The sequence below is a fragment of the Heterobasidion irregulare genome, assembly GCF_000320585.1.
Source record: "Heterobasidion irregulare TC 32-1 unplaced genomic scaffold scaffold_03, whole genome shotgun sequence".
Lineage (NCBI taxonomy): Eukaryota > Fungi > Basidiomycota > Agaricomycetes > Russulales > Bondarzewiaceae > Heterobasidion > Heterobasidion irregulare.
Genome location: NW_009258199.1, coordinates 2,710,359 through 2,723,239, shown reverse-complemented (window position 1 = coordinate 2,723,239; position 12,881 = coordinate 2,710,359). Strand labels below are relative to the sequence as shown.

The window sequence follows — 12,881 nt, the reverse complement described above, 5'->3', positions numbered from 1 at the left end:
AGAGGCGGGAGAAAACAAACACACTGCCTGGTTTACTGCTTGGTTTGGTAAAGCGGATGACGTGAGCGCGCAGCACCGAAACGGGAGATCCATCGCAGCTGTGCGCTGTCCGGTGTCGGCCACGAACTCATTCTCAACCATCACTTCAATTTCCTCCCCTTGCCTTACTTTTCTCTCTTGCCAAACATTTCAGAGACAATAGGCCTGTTTCTCGTCACTCCTTAAATTCATGGCACCGAGCGTGCGCGCGCGGCGCCCCGCTTCACCACCGCCTGGCCTTCCCCACTCAGTACCCGCACAGCGTTTCCCCGCACCTAATAAAAACCATCTTGACGCAGATGAGCGTCGTGCAGCAGCGTCTCGCGGATATGGGCCCTCTCGAAAACCTTCCTTACCGCCGGGAGGCTTTGACATCACTTCGGGGGAGTGGAAGCTGCTTGCTGTTGTTCTAGTGATCGCGTCTGCTGTGCGTCTATTCCGGATATCTAGGCCGGACAGCGTGGTGTACGTGTTTCGATGCAGCGGCTTCATTATTTGGCGCGAACTGACAGCGTGTTGGGCTCAGGTTCGACGAGGTCCATTTTGGAAAGTTCGCAGCGAGATACCTGAAGACGCGGTATTTCGTGGACGTGCACCCGCCATTAGCCAAACTGCTCATAACCCTGGCAGCATTTGTGTTCGGATTCGATGGAGACTTTGACTTCAAAGATATTGGCAAGTGAGTTTGTGATTCGCCTCTGACCGCCAACCTACAAGCAATCCTCCCGCCGTACCACGTTGAACCCGTCACCTAATATGAGTGTTTTCAGAGTCTATGAACGCACTCCGTACGTAGCAATGCGTATGGTCCCCGCCATTCTGGGCATTGCTACCATCCCCCTCTCATATATCACCCTGCGAGGCCTCGACTGTCGCGCAACAACCGCGCTTTTGGCGTCGTTGCTCATCACATTCGAGAACGGCATGATCACACAGTCACGACACATCCTTCTGGATTCTCCTCTAATTTTCTTCACTGCTCTGACCGTATTCACATGGACGGGCTTCTGCAACGAGGATAAACACAAGCCCTTCACAGAGCGTTGGTGGGTATGGCTCGTACTCACAGGACTTTCGCTGGGCGCTGTTGTCAGCAGCAAGTGGGTAGGGTTGTTCACGATTGCGACTGTCGGCCTCGGCACCCTGAAGCAACTATGGACGCTTCTCGGAGACGTACGCGTGCCCCCAAAGCTCTTTATCAAGCACTTTTGGACCCGAGCTGTGTGCCTCATCCTCATCCCAGTCCTGTTCTACATGGCCATGTTCGAAATACATTTTTTGATCTTGGAAAATTCGGGCGAGGGCGATGGGTTCATGAGTGCCGAGTTCCAACATACATTGGGCGGACACAGCATGGAAGACACTTACGCAGGTTGGAAATATTTTTTGTATTTGGAGCAGAGGATGTTGATTGTCCTTTTCAGATGTCGCTATTGGCTCTCAGATCACGTTGCGCCATGTGAACACACAAGGCGGTTATCTCCACTCGCATGCACACAACTACCCCGGCGGAAGTCAACGTATGCTCGCACATTTCTGATTACATTCACGCAAAGGCTGACCTCAATCCTAGAACAACAAGTTACCCTTTACCCCCATCGAGACCAAAACAACGACTGGCGCATCGCCAATGCGACCCAGGAAGGCATTCCATGGAAGGACTGGGAATCGCTTGACCACCTGCACTACATCGAAAACGGCGCCCGCGTCAAGCTTCGCCATCTTTCGACTGAGAAGAGTCTCCACTCGCACGACTTTCGTCCCCCAGTCTCCGAGGTCGATTTCCAGAACGAGGTCTCGACGTACGGTATGCCTGATTTTGCGGGGGACGCGAACGACGACTGGATCGTGGAGATCGAGAGAGGTGACAGGCGTGATTCCCAGTCGTCCAAGCGCCTTCGGACTCTGCGCACGGTGTTCCGGCTTCGCCATGCATTGACTGGGTGCTATCTCTTCTCGCACAAGGTCAAGCTTCCCACGTGGGGTTTCGAGCAACAGGAGGTGACTTGCAACAAGAACGCCGTCAAAGCCAACTCTTTGTGGATCGTCGAAACCAACATACATCCCCACCGTATGTCCTAGCTCTTTAATCATGGTAGCTTGACGCTAACGCGCCTTTGCTACGCAAACAGTACCTGAAAATGCGCCGAAGGTCAACTACCGGTTGCCAAGCTTCTTGTCCAAGTTCTTAGAGCTGCAGAAGGTGATGTGGCAGACCAACGCCGGCTTGACAGACCGTCACACTTTCGACTCGCGCCCAGACTCTTGGCCCCGCCTGCGTCGTGGTATTGTGAGTGATACGTCGCATATCGTCCATCAAAAAATCCTTAGGATGATGTGCTCCCCCAGAACTTTTGGGTAAAAGACCATCGTCAAATTTATCTCATCGGTAACCCCATGATATGGTGGCTGAGTACAGCTGCTGTGCTTGCCTATGTGGCCGTGCGTGGTCTGCTCATCCTCCGGGCCAAACGCGGTTACAGAGATTTTGAGAACAGTCAGTTTGCTTTCCCTGCATCTAGCCTACCGTATTGACTCTTACTTCCTTCAGCCAAAGTGGTCAAATACGACACGCTCTGCGGATTCCTTTTCGTCGGTTGGGGCCTACACTATCTGCCCTTCTTCTTGATGGGTCGTCAGCTCTTCCTTCACCACTATTTCCCCGCCCTCTATTTTGCCATCCTCCTCTTCTGCGCCGTGTTCGATTTCTTGACGTCCTTGTTGCGTCCCCGCGTTCGCCTGCAAATCGCTGCCGCCTTGGTCCTCCTTGCGATCTGGAACTTCTCTATATTCAGTCCTTTGGCCTATGGAACTCCATGGACCAAGGCGAAGTGCAACAATGCGCGGTGGTTGAAGACTTGGGATTTCAGCTGGTACGTAAACAGCTATTCATGGTCGTGTATGTGAGGCTGATACATCATGCATTCAGCAACGACTTCTACGATGACGTATGTATCCGTTTCAATGTCTGGAGTATACTTTTCTGATGGGTTGCTGTTCGTCAGTTATCCCATTATAACGGCGTCATCGCGCCTACGCCTCAGCAGTCGAAGATGGGCGTTGCAACGATCGGCGGAGAACCCGGCGGGCGCGGAGCGATTGTCGTCGAGGACAACTTTGGGCAGGACAATAATGTCGTGCTACCCAAGGCCGAAGAGACCTTCGTCGATGCAGCCAAAGCCGAGCCCGGACGTGACATTTTCGCCAAGGGCGACAAGAAAGACATCAAGAGCGATGCCCAAGTGCCCGTGCAGGAGAACGACATGAGGGAGAAGGAGGTCAGCTCCGTCGGGGTCGCTGAATCGTCGATCACGCCGGCTTCGGCTTCTGCTTCCGTGGCAGCGGCGGAGGAGAAAGTCGCGGATAACGCCCCAGCAGTTCAGCACTCGACAGAATCCAGCTTATCGCCGGCCACGTCTGACGCGGAGGTCAAGGCTGCGTCGTCGTCGTCGTCGTCGTCACCAGGTGCTTCCGAGTCGCAGGCGATCCCGGAACCGGTCCGCCATAAACCAGAAGGGCCCATGGGCGCGGAGGAGGCGGAAGCGGAGGAGGTGAGGAACGAGCTGTTCCCGGACGCGTGAGTGTGTAGATGGTGTAGGCGCGGCTCAGTGTGGAATACTTGTTACCGTGGTGGGTTCGTCCTTTGCAAAACATCTAGTCGTACATAAATCTATATCCTATGCGTAGTGTATTTAACGGACTGTCTGAACGGGTGTAGGTTCCATTGGCTTGACATTCTCGAATGCCCGATTCACCGAAATGTCACATTGGGAGAGCGCCGCCTTGCGTTGAATATATTTCTCAAAAATATAGGTATATTTGAACTCAGGATCATGGTATGGACGGAGCCACAACTGGGGATGATACATGAAGATCGGCATCGTTTGCTGGGAGTATGGAAGGGGTGGGAGGAATACGGGCACGGGTGTCGGAAATCTGAGAAGCCGTGATGGAATGTCGCAACGGCGTCGAGGCTTTCAGAGGAACCTCGAGCCTGGTGCGGGATTGTGCGTGGCCCGATTGCGCGGACAGAAGACTCGAGCCCATCCCCGTCGCGTCCTTGACCAGCGCCAAGAAGTCCTGGACGATCTGTCGGAGCTCTCTGCTTTTCCCCTCCAACACCGCGATCTCTTCCCTCATCGTCCGGAACATCACGTCCATTCCCCTCTTGTCGTCATATGCCCTGTCTTTCTTCCACGAATACCGCGCCCAAGCCTCGATCCGCATTCTTTGTTTGATCTCGCCGGCGGCTACTCTTTCCATGAACGCATAGAACAAGGATAGGTATTGGGGAAGCACCTCTGTGCTCTGCGAGGCGTTCAGACACGCGAACAAAATTGAGGAGAGGATCTGAAGGACCAAAAGTCAAATTGACATCATCTATTTATTAGGAAGCCCACTGACCTGCACCTCAGTGTACATGTGATCCGTTAGTTTCAACAGCAGGAACTGGCGGAAAACATAGTACTCTCTGCAGTCCACCCCGCCGAATTCCTTCCACTCCGCGATCCTGAACTTCAAGTAGTTGAGCTCCTTGTCCCATTCATCGAGCCTTGATTTCAACGTGGAAACGTCCGTTCGACGCCGACCGCCATCACATGCCTGCATGTGGTCTGTTTGTATATGGGTGAGAGATTGAAGGGATAAGAGAGGTCAATGGCATGCGAATTCAGCGTTCTCGAAGTGCCATCTGCGATTCATCGTCTGACTGGAGGCGGTCCAGAAGACAATGCGATCAAGGGGGAGTCAGACTGGTCGTCGGCGGGCGGGATATGCATCTCATACACACCGTCTGAAGGCATTCGAGTGAGAAGCAATAGCCAGCGTAACGCCAACTCACAAATCTATATTCGAGGGCCTTGATGCGTCCAAGCGCATAATATACAGGTGGGAGAGACAAGACGTGGATGTTCACAGAACTATAGTATGAGCGACGGTGTCTCCGCCATATGTGTTTCAGAAACCGACCCCATCGACGGCGTCGTCACCAGACCCGCTGTCAGATCGCAGCCCGGCCAGGTCTCCTCTCAGCCTCTCCAGGTTCTTCCCCATCAGCGCGAGCTTGACGATCTCTTTCTCCATACGCTCTGCTGTCTCCTTCACGGTCAACGCGTTGTCCTCGAGAGCATTCGTCGCTTCTTCATATTGTTTCCACTCTGCCAGGTGGTGCTTCCGGACGGCCTCTCCAGACGACATGCTGTCCAGCACGACGTTGATCTTGCGACGATCAGAGGCTCTGTAGCGAATCGCCTCAAAGGCGTTCCTAAGGTCCGAGAACATCTGGAGAGCCAGTGAATCACATCCTTGAAATCGCGCATGGATAATAGTCTCACCTTTGCCTCGAACACGATGTTATCCCTGAGCGCCCTCAGCAGGTAAGCGCGCAGCTCGGGGTGCTGCTTGTTCGGAGCCTGGCCGCTGCCCTTCCACTCCTCTATCCTGGCATTGATATATTTCAGCTCTGTGTTCCACATCTCGAGACGAGTGTTGAACAGCGTGCGATTGGCGAGAATGGCGGAGCGAGTCATCCTGAGGGAGCGGATGGGTCGCCTGGTTTGCATAACAGTGGGCGCGGTACAGGTCGTGGTGGTCGTGGTGGTCATGATGTTTGGTATAGAAACGAAGGTAAGTGTCTGGATAGTAACGGCTGATGTGATGATGGTTGTGGTAGTGCTGTGTGAGAGGTGCCCTCGCCGAATCGCAACTGAGTCCTGATTCGAGTTTAGGCCGCCCGTGACGCACTTGAACGCGACCTATGACTAGATTGTGAAAATGACCGATCCAGGCGAGACCACAGGCAAGGCGTGCAAGGAGTCAGGCAAGCTTTAGGAGAGAGCAGACGCGACATCCGGGAAGATGATGATGAACAGGTCGAGAGGCAGAGATCTTTGAGGTTGGCGATCGTAACAGAGTATCCAGCAAGGAGAAGAGCTGAGAGTTCAATCAAGAAAAATCATCCAAGTAGTAGCGGGATCGAAAACGTCGCTTTGATGTGTCTCGCCCGCTGGTCGGATCTCGAACGAGCATGCTTTGTGTATCCGAGAGCGCGGCTTGCAATCATACCAAGGCGATCTCATTGCTCTAGGCAGTTTAATGTATTTGCCCCGAAAGACTCAAACATCGTCGAGGCATTACTTCTAGCCAAGTATCATTGCATACGAGCACGCCAGATGACCAGACGCTGTCACCAAAAAACCCTGCATTAAATCCCACACCAGCGACGAGCGAAAACATTCAGTACCCAGCTTCATCCCGCCGCCTGCGTCCTCTCCAGCATCTTATTCACCGCCACGGGCATCCCATTCGCCGGATGCGCCAAGTCCGCTAATCGCGCCTCCCTCATCTCGATAACGATCTGGGTCATCATACCCTGCGTCATGACCTGCCGCTGCGCCTCGTCCACGTCCGCGTTATTCGTCGAAAACGGCGTGCCCCCCGCGCTCTGCTCGCCGATGCCGCTCTGGCTGCGGCTCGCCGACCCGAAGCCCTTAAGGTCCGTCCCGTCCTCCTTGTATCGCTCCCAGAGCGAATACAGCCCCATGACCTCCTGCGCGATGGTCGCGACGAGCGACATCGACACGTTCAGCCCCGCCATGAAGCCCACGATGTCCTGGTGGTGCGCGCTCTTCTTCTGCCCCGCGCCCGAGCTGCGCGACGAGCGGCGGGTCGCGTGCGGCGCGGCCTGCGTCTGGGCGTGCGACTGAGACTGGGCGTGGATGATAGCGCGCGTGTTGGCATTGAGGACGAGGGTGAGGTAGAGCGCGGCGATGGCGATCAGGTGCGGGGGGTACAGGAGGCAGAGCTCGGAGCGGTAGGTGTCGTTGATGATCAGCCTGCGTTCGCGGCGCGTCTCGTCAGCACATGCCACGCGCATGCAGACATAGGGATCGTGGAGAACGTACCACGCTGTCTGTAAGGCGCCTTCTGGGAGCTCGAGTTTCCCCTCGCCTGTGCCCCAATAGCGGGGTCCTTCATCGATACCGGTCCCCAGCTCACCCGCTTCGGCAAGGCCGACTACAGACTCCTTTCCGCAGAGAGTCATGAGCGTGCGGTACGGATGGAACACCGTCAGATCGCATTCGAGGTCGTCGACGAGGTAAAACTCCATTTCTGCCAGTTTAGAATTGTCCGAGGGGAAGTTCTTGATGCCGTAGCCCTCTGGCGGATGTCGTTCAATGAGCGCGACATCCGACATTAGAGGACATAGACTCACGACTGAAGAGTGACCGTGACTCCGAGACTACGTTCTTGATGTGCACGGGAGATTCCTCCGCCTTCGCGGCGACATAGCAGCACGCGGAGATGACGATGAAGGGGTCGGTCTCGCAGTAGGAGTTCTTGATGTAGAACCGGCGGAAGAAAACGGTGGCGGTCGCGATCACGCGCTGGCGGAGCTGCAGCCGCTTTCCTAGTTTCGATATCACTGCGGGTCGATAGATGAGAAGGCGATGCGACGAAGGATGATGGGGCGCGAGACGCACCGTTTGCGAAATAGATGTTTAGAAAATCGATGTGCTCTGGGTCACTGACATACTGCAGATCGTCCAGGCGGGCCTGCTTCAGCGTCGCTCGGTCGACGATCCACCGCTTGCTGCGAAGACAAACGCGGCACGCCTGTCAATGGTGTTTTACGACGACAGCGATGATGAACCGTTCGCACAAGTGGGAGCTGGACCAAAAGTCAGTGGCCATCGGTCAATATTAAGATGCTCAAAATCGTCTTCGACGAGTTCATTGAGAAATGATTTTGTGTGGCGTGCGAGGGAACGCGGACGAACACCCAGAAACTGTGTACGTCATCGTTGTCGACGAGGTCAGTCCTCTCCCGCACCCACTGACCGGCGTATTCGCTCTGGTCCGCGTTTTCTACACCTCTCACGCAGATCTTTTACTCGTTTTGCTTCTATCAAGCAGCAATGGCTGCTACACCCCTTGAGCCCAGAACCTCTGGTGCCCGTAGCACGTACATTCTATCTCAAGGATATGAAATGGCTTGGTGGAAAGCACGACAGATACCGCCCTCGACCGCTGGAGCATTATCTCGCCGTGCGTAAAGTTGAGCTACGCAACTCAAGTATCCAAGAGATGCTCGCCCACTATCAGTCTCTCTTCACGTTTGGGCTCCTTGAATCAGTTAAGTGCCCGAGAAAGAACTCCTTTCTGCGGATGAACATCAGGAGGGTAGCAGGGTCATGACTGACAAAAACACCCATACTCTATTAGCCGATTGGCAGCGACGCACTCGACAACTATCTGAAAGCCATCCGAATCGTATTCAGCTATGGGAAGATCGCGTGTACGAGGACTTAAACCTTCTGGAGACACTTTTCTATAGGCTGGCATCTTCATCCAAGTCACCATCGCGAGAGGTCGCGCCATATTTCGCTGGTATGGCCTCCATTGCTGTGACGATAGCAGGCGTTCGGGGGACAATCTTTCCTCGCGACATGTCGACGGCTCCCAATAAACCAAGCCATTCTTTTCCAGTCTCTTTCTTCATTCAGATCAAGGATACTGTGCGCTCCAATGGGTGGTGCCCGCTGGCCATCAAGCGCTTTCTCGAGCCATCCATAATCCTCCTAGAGTATGCGAGTACATGCGAACCTTCCATATATCACGGTGCCGAGTGCACCGAGGAAGCGTGCACTCGGAACACAATTAATGCCACGGGATACAAACCGCAACACACGACGGAATGTCCATCCGCTTACGCGTATACGATACCTCCCAAATCAGGAGTATATGACCTGCTGCAGCGGGGAAGGATCCCAGTTATTCAGCGACAGCCGAATGGGACACTATGCGTCAGAGACGCTTCCGAGACTCCGTATGTTGCTATATCCGAAGTGTGGGTGGACGGCCTCGGCGGCACGACCGAAAAAGGGCTGCCTACGTGCCAAATTGAACGATTGGCGAAGCTCGTCCATGCTTTGCTTCCTGGCGGGGCATTCTGGATGGATTCGCTCTGCGTGCCGGAAGTCAGAGCGATGAGGAAGCAGGCAATCAGACAGATGGGGAGGACATATGCGGATGCAAGTGCGGTGCTTGTGACGGACGCAGGCATTCGATGTTACTCTCGATCATCTGCTTTGGAAGATGTAGCGCTGGGTGTTCTAACTTCAGGTTGGATGCAGCGTCTATGGACACTCCAGGAAGGTCTATTGGCGAAGAAGCTAATCTTTGAGCTTTCAGATGGTTTCGCATCTCTGGACAGTTTCTTCCCCGATCCTGCCATGCAGTGGGCCAATCCGCTTCTTTCTCAGTGCCTTTCGAAACTGTATCACTTCACAAGACGGCATAATCAGCGCCTTTTATCTATACCCGGGGCTCGTACAGAGTTCATAGACCTCGTGCGATTTTTGTTTGGGAGATGGACTAGCAAACCGGAGGACGAGACCATTGCAGTATGTGGGCTGCTGAATGTCGACCCAATCACGTTATTCGATATCGAGCCGCTGGAGCGCTTGAAGACTTTGCTCATACAAGTCGGACGCCTGCCAAGCGATATCGTTTTCATGGATTGTCCAAAGATGGAGGTCCCTGGCTTTCGCTGGGCACCCAAGTCTTTGATGCGCTCTGATTTTCGTGTAGGACACGAGTGCCGCGCGGTGTGCACGGCGGAAGGGCTTGACGCAGAATATCACTGCGCGCGGTTCGCTCAGGTCGTTATTCCCGCTGGAATCACCGGGAAGCTTTTGATCCAATTCGACGATCAGGGCGCTGCAACTAAAGTGTTAGACGGGGCGATCGGAAGACTAGATGTTTCCTATGCTTGCAATGTCGTGCTGTTAGAGAAAGACCTGAAGAACGGGAAAACGTGGATGAAGGGCGCATTGGGCCTGTTGGATACTACTGGTTTGTCCGAGTGTGATCAAGGCACCAATTTAAGAAGAGATTGTGAATATCTGGGGCGTGCGATGTTCATTCCGTTAACTAACAGAGCGTTGGAAAAGCGTGTAGCCGAGAAACCTAGATCTGCTATAGTCATAGAAGCAACACTGGAAAAATTGCGGGTGCTGGTGAGATAGGAAGAAGAGAGCTTCGTGTGGTACTGTAATTTCTTATCGTTGTATTGTACTTGTATTGTACTTGTGATAGCATCAGATTCTGGAGAGTTCGAAAAGGGCCTATAATTTTGGTTCATATTGATCGGTTGGGGTTGCGGATTAGCCTATCCGTGGGCATTGCTCTGTTTTATTCGATCCCAACATATAGAGACAGTGCTTCCGTGTTGATACGTAGGCCCTAGGTATGTGACTGCAACTGAATGACGTCTAACTTGAAGCAAATACAGACATTCAATCTGACGACGATTTGGAACAAGGGTGAGGACCTGCGCGCATAATTTTTGTTGGTAGACAGCAACGAGTTGGATGAACATAGAACTTAAATTGCATGGTGAAGTCTGTGTCAGTCTACTCAGAATCGAGAACAGATCAGTCTCATATCTAGACTATCATTGACAGGCCAAGTGATAGACGTACCGGTCAGCCTGGGGGTTGATTTTTTGAGAAAGCTTGTGGCAGTGAGAACGCTCAACACGACTCGCAAATCCTTTCGTAGAATGAGTGCAGTCAATTCGATATCAGGGTCAACGAGCGGGAGCGTCAGCCCACGGTCAACGGAAGGCGAATGTGTTTGACTGTTTAACTTTGACAGGAAACAGAAATAAAAGCAACCAAGTTTGCGGGCGGTGCGGAGTTGGTCTCAGCATGTTGATAGATGGTCGATGTCGAATTGATGGCATGGGTGCAGCGTGGGCGATATAAGGGAAGCCTGTAATGTTTGCAACTTTCCTTCAATGTTTCAACCTCTGACGTGGTCTAAAACAGAAGGTAGTTTTTCTGTAGCACCGCACCGCCCACGTCGCCCGGCCAGGTACAATGAAATGTGTGTGACTGCACGCAAATCGTCAAGGTTGAGCAGAAATGTTGTGGTCAGGGAAAGACGAACGAACGGAGGCGGCCCCGGAAGAAGCCGGTGTGTAGATGACACGATAATTTGGCTTGACCTTTGACAATCGAAACCAGCTCGTCCGACTGCTCCGAAGCAACCCAGGTTTGTTTTCAACCCAGAAGATAATCCAGATACTGCTGGGCCTTTAGCTTTCCGGGGCGTCTCTGACCGGCGTTCTGATGAACCTCCGAAGCATGCTTCATGAGTCATGAATCGCAGCACAAATTGTACGTACGCGTTCATCTAGTATACCTGACCTGCTTCATCCAGTATACCTGACCTGCTCATCCACGATATATACATCAGGCCCACCGTAGATACTGAATATCACTTGACACATATAACGCGCAGTTTCAGAGGTGATCAGCCCCGAGGATCACCGTATAGACGCTGTGTTGCATGATGCTATCCTGTATGAGATCATGCATCGTGGACAGCTCGTTCTATACTTAAGGTCTACCCTTAGGTGAGGGAACTTTGTGATTCCCTTGTTCTACACTCACTCGGTACGTATGCAACCGAACTTTGCCCTCGTGCTGATGTGACCGTAACTCTTTGCTCTAGACAGAACTGAACAGATTCTGAACGTCATGCTACAGAAAGCTTCGCCAACTCACGAAGACGTGAAATATTCGATGTACGGCCAGGGCATATCATGCACAGCCGCATCCCGTTCCTCTGCACCGACCCTCGTTCGCGAATGTTCACGTCTCCGAGAGCACGCTCGCGTCGAGACCATATTCTCGCACCTCCCTGTTGAGCTGGTCAGGATCGTGTTCCTGTTCTGCATCCCTGATGCACCATTCGTGACGTATCATCGGCGCGAGGCACCACTCAATATCTCGGGCGTCTGTCGCTTCTGGCGCGCCGTCGCGCTCGCGACTCCAGAGCTATGGTCGAGCCTGCGGCCTTGCATGACATTCCGTGAGAGCACGCGCACCGCAGCCGATACAATCGGATCGTGGCTGTTGCGCTCTGCCCCCCACCCCTTCCGCCTGGCTCTGGCCTTCGACAAAGTCGACCTGCCGAGCGAGTGCGGGCTCGAAATCATCGCACCGACGTACTCTCTAGGGCACGTCGAAGGGCTCTCCGCGCGCCTGTCGTCTTTCTCGCTTTCGCTGCGGGCGGAGGATCTCGAGGGTGCGCACGAGCAGCTGCGGTTTCTCGATGGAGATGCCGAACGCCTCGAACACCTCTGTATCACCGCGTGTTCGAGCCCCGCGTCGTCGTTCACGTCTCCACCGCTGTCGAAGCTGCAGACGTTCCGCTCCATGCCCCGCCTGCGCTCCTTCACGCTCCGCACCGACGTAGCCTTCCGCGCGTCGTCCTTCGACGTACCCTGGGCCCAGCTGACGGAACTGACCCTCTGTCGGCACGCGCCAGCCGTCCCTCTGTATTCGCGGTGGACGAAAACGCACAACGCCGACGTCCTCGCCGTCCTCCGCTCCTGCCCTCTCCTCATCTCCTGCACAGTCTACCTGCGCGCCGACTCAGACGCACTCCGCACACCCGCGCCGACGGTGCATCTGCCGCACCTACGGACGCTGCGCCTCGACGTGGACGCTGTTCTTGGCGCCAGCTCCGCCGCGACGGTCGACGGCGCGGTGTTCGACGCGCTGCGGGCCCCCGCGCTCGAGGCGCTGCGGGTGTGCGGGCCTGTGAGCGGCGCGCGCGGGGTCGTGTGGCCCACGGCGGAGTTTGCGGCGCTGCTCGCGCGCTGTGCGGGCTCGCTGCGTGGGGTCGCGCTGGAGCGCGTTCCGCTCGGTGAGCGGGAGCTGCGCGGTATACGCGAGAGTGTGCGAGTCGTGGTTGAGCTGTGTGGGCGGTCCGATTGGGTCGTGCGTGTCTAGGCTTCGTGATAGTGTAGGGCAGCGGGCAGTGGGTAG

General features: G+C 54.5%; 6 protein-coding genes across 6 annotated transcripts; 3 read left to right on the top strand and 3 right to left on the bottom strand.

Annotated features, from left to right (window-relative positions):
• Nucleotides 1–229: 229 nt before the first annotated feature.
• Nucleotides 230–3,620, top strand: HETIRDRAFT_103204 (glycosyltransferase family 39 protein; the record flags this gene model as incomplete). Its single annotated transcript, XM_009546020.1, has 10 exons — nt 230–504; nt 566–718; nt 810–1,411; nt 1,464–1,559; nt 1,613–2,110; nt 2,172–2,329; nt 2,389–2,536; nt 2,591–2,912; nt 2,969–2,987; nt 3,045–3,620. 10 exons carry the CDS (start codon nt 230–232, stop codon nt 3,618–3,620), a joined length of 2,847 nt encoding a protein of 948 aa, XP_009544315.1.
• Nucleotides 3,361–4,276, bottom strand: HETIRDRAFT_408642 (uncharacterized protein). Its single transcript, XM_009546019.1, has 2 exons — nt 3,758–4,276; nt 3,361–3,669 (listed from the first exon to the last, which is right to left on the bottom strand). Exon 1 carries the CDS (start codon nt 4,264–4,266, stop codon nt 3,871–3,873), a length of 396 nt encoding a protein of 131 aa, XP_009544314.1. The 5' UTR covers nt 4,267–4,276; the 3' UTR covers nt 3,361–3,669; nt 3,758–3,870.
• Nucleotides 4,277–4,995: 719 nt separating this feature from the next.
• HETIRDRAFT_416341 (uncharacterized protein) lies at nt 4,996–5,600 on the bottom strand (the record flags this gene model as incomplete). Its single annotated transcript, XM_009546018.1, has 2 exons — nt 4,996–5,319; nt 5,373–5,600. 2 exons carry the CDS (start codon nt 5,598–5,600, stop codon nt 4,996–4,998), a joined length of 552 nt encoding a protein of 183 aa, XP_009544313.1.
• Nucleotides 5,601–6,092: 492 nt separating this feature from the next.
• On the bottom strand, nt 6,093–7,731 carry HETIRDRAFT_444314 (uncharacterized protein; the record flags this gene model as incomplete). The annotated part of the gene is made up of 5 exons (XM_009546017.1): nt 6,093–6,872; nt 6,942–7,197; nt 7,253–7,462; nt 7,521–7,630; nt 7,691–7,731. The coding sequence occupies 5 exons, from the start codon at nt 7,729–7,731 to the stop codon at nt 6,287–6,289; spliced, it is 1,203 nt and encodes a 400-aa protein (XP_009544312.1). The 3' UTR covers nt 6,093–6,286.
• A 500-nt stretch (nt 7,732–8,231) lies between these two features.
• On the top strand, nt 8,232–10,067 carry HETIRDRAFT_416339 (uncharacterized protein; the record flags this gene model as incomplete). The annotated part of the gene is made up of 1 exon (XM_009546016.1): nt 8,232–10,067. One exon carries the CDS (start codon nt 8,232–8,234, stop codon nt 10,065–10,067), a length of 1,836 nt encoding a protein of 611 aa, XP_009544311.1.
• A 1,518-nt stretch (nt 10,068–11,585) lies between these two features.
• HETIRDRAFT_416338 (uncharacterized protein) lies at nt 11,586–12,845 on the top strand (the record flags this gene model as incomplete). Its single annotated transcript, XM_009546015.1, has 1 exon — nt 11,586–12,845. The coding sequence occupies one exon, from the start codon at nt 11,586–11,588 to the stop codon at nt 12,843–12,845; it is 1,260 nt and encodes a 419-aa protein (XP_009544310.1).
• Nucleotides 12,846–12,881: the final 36 nt, after the last annotated feature.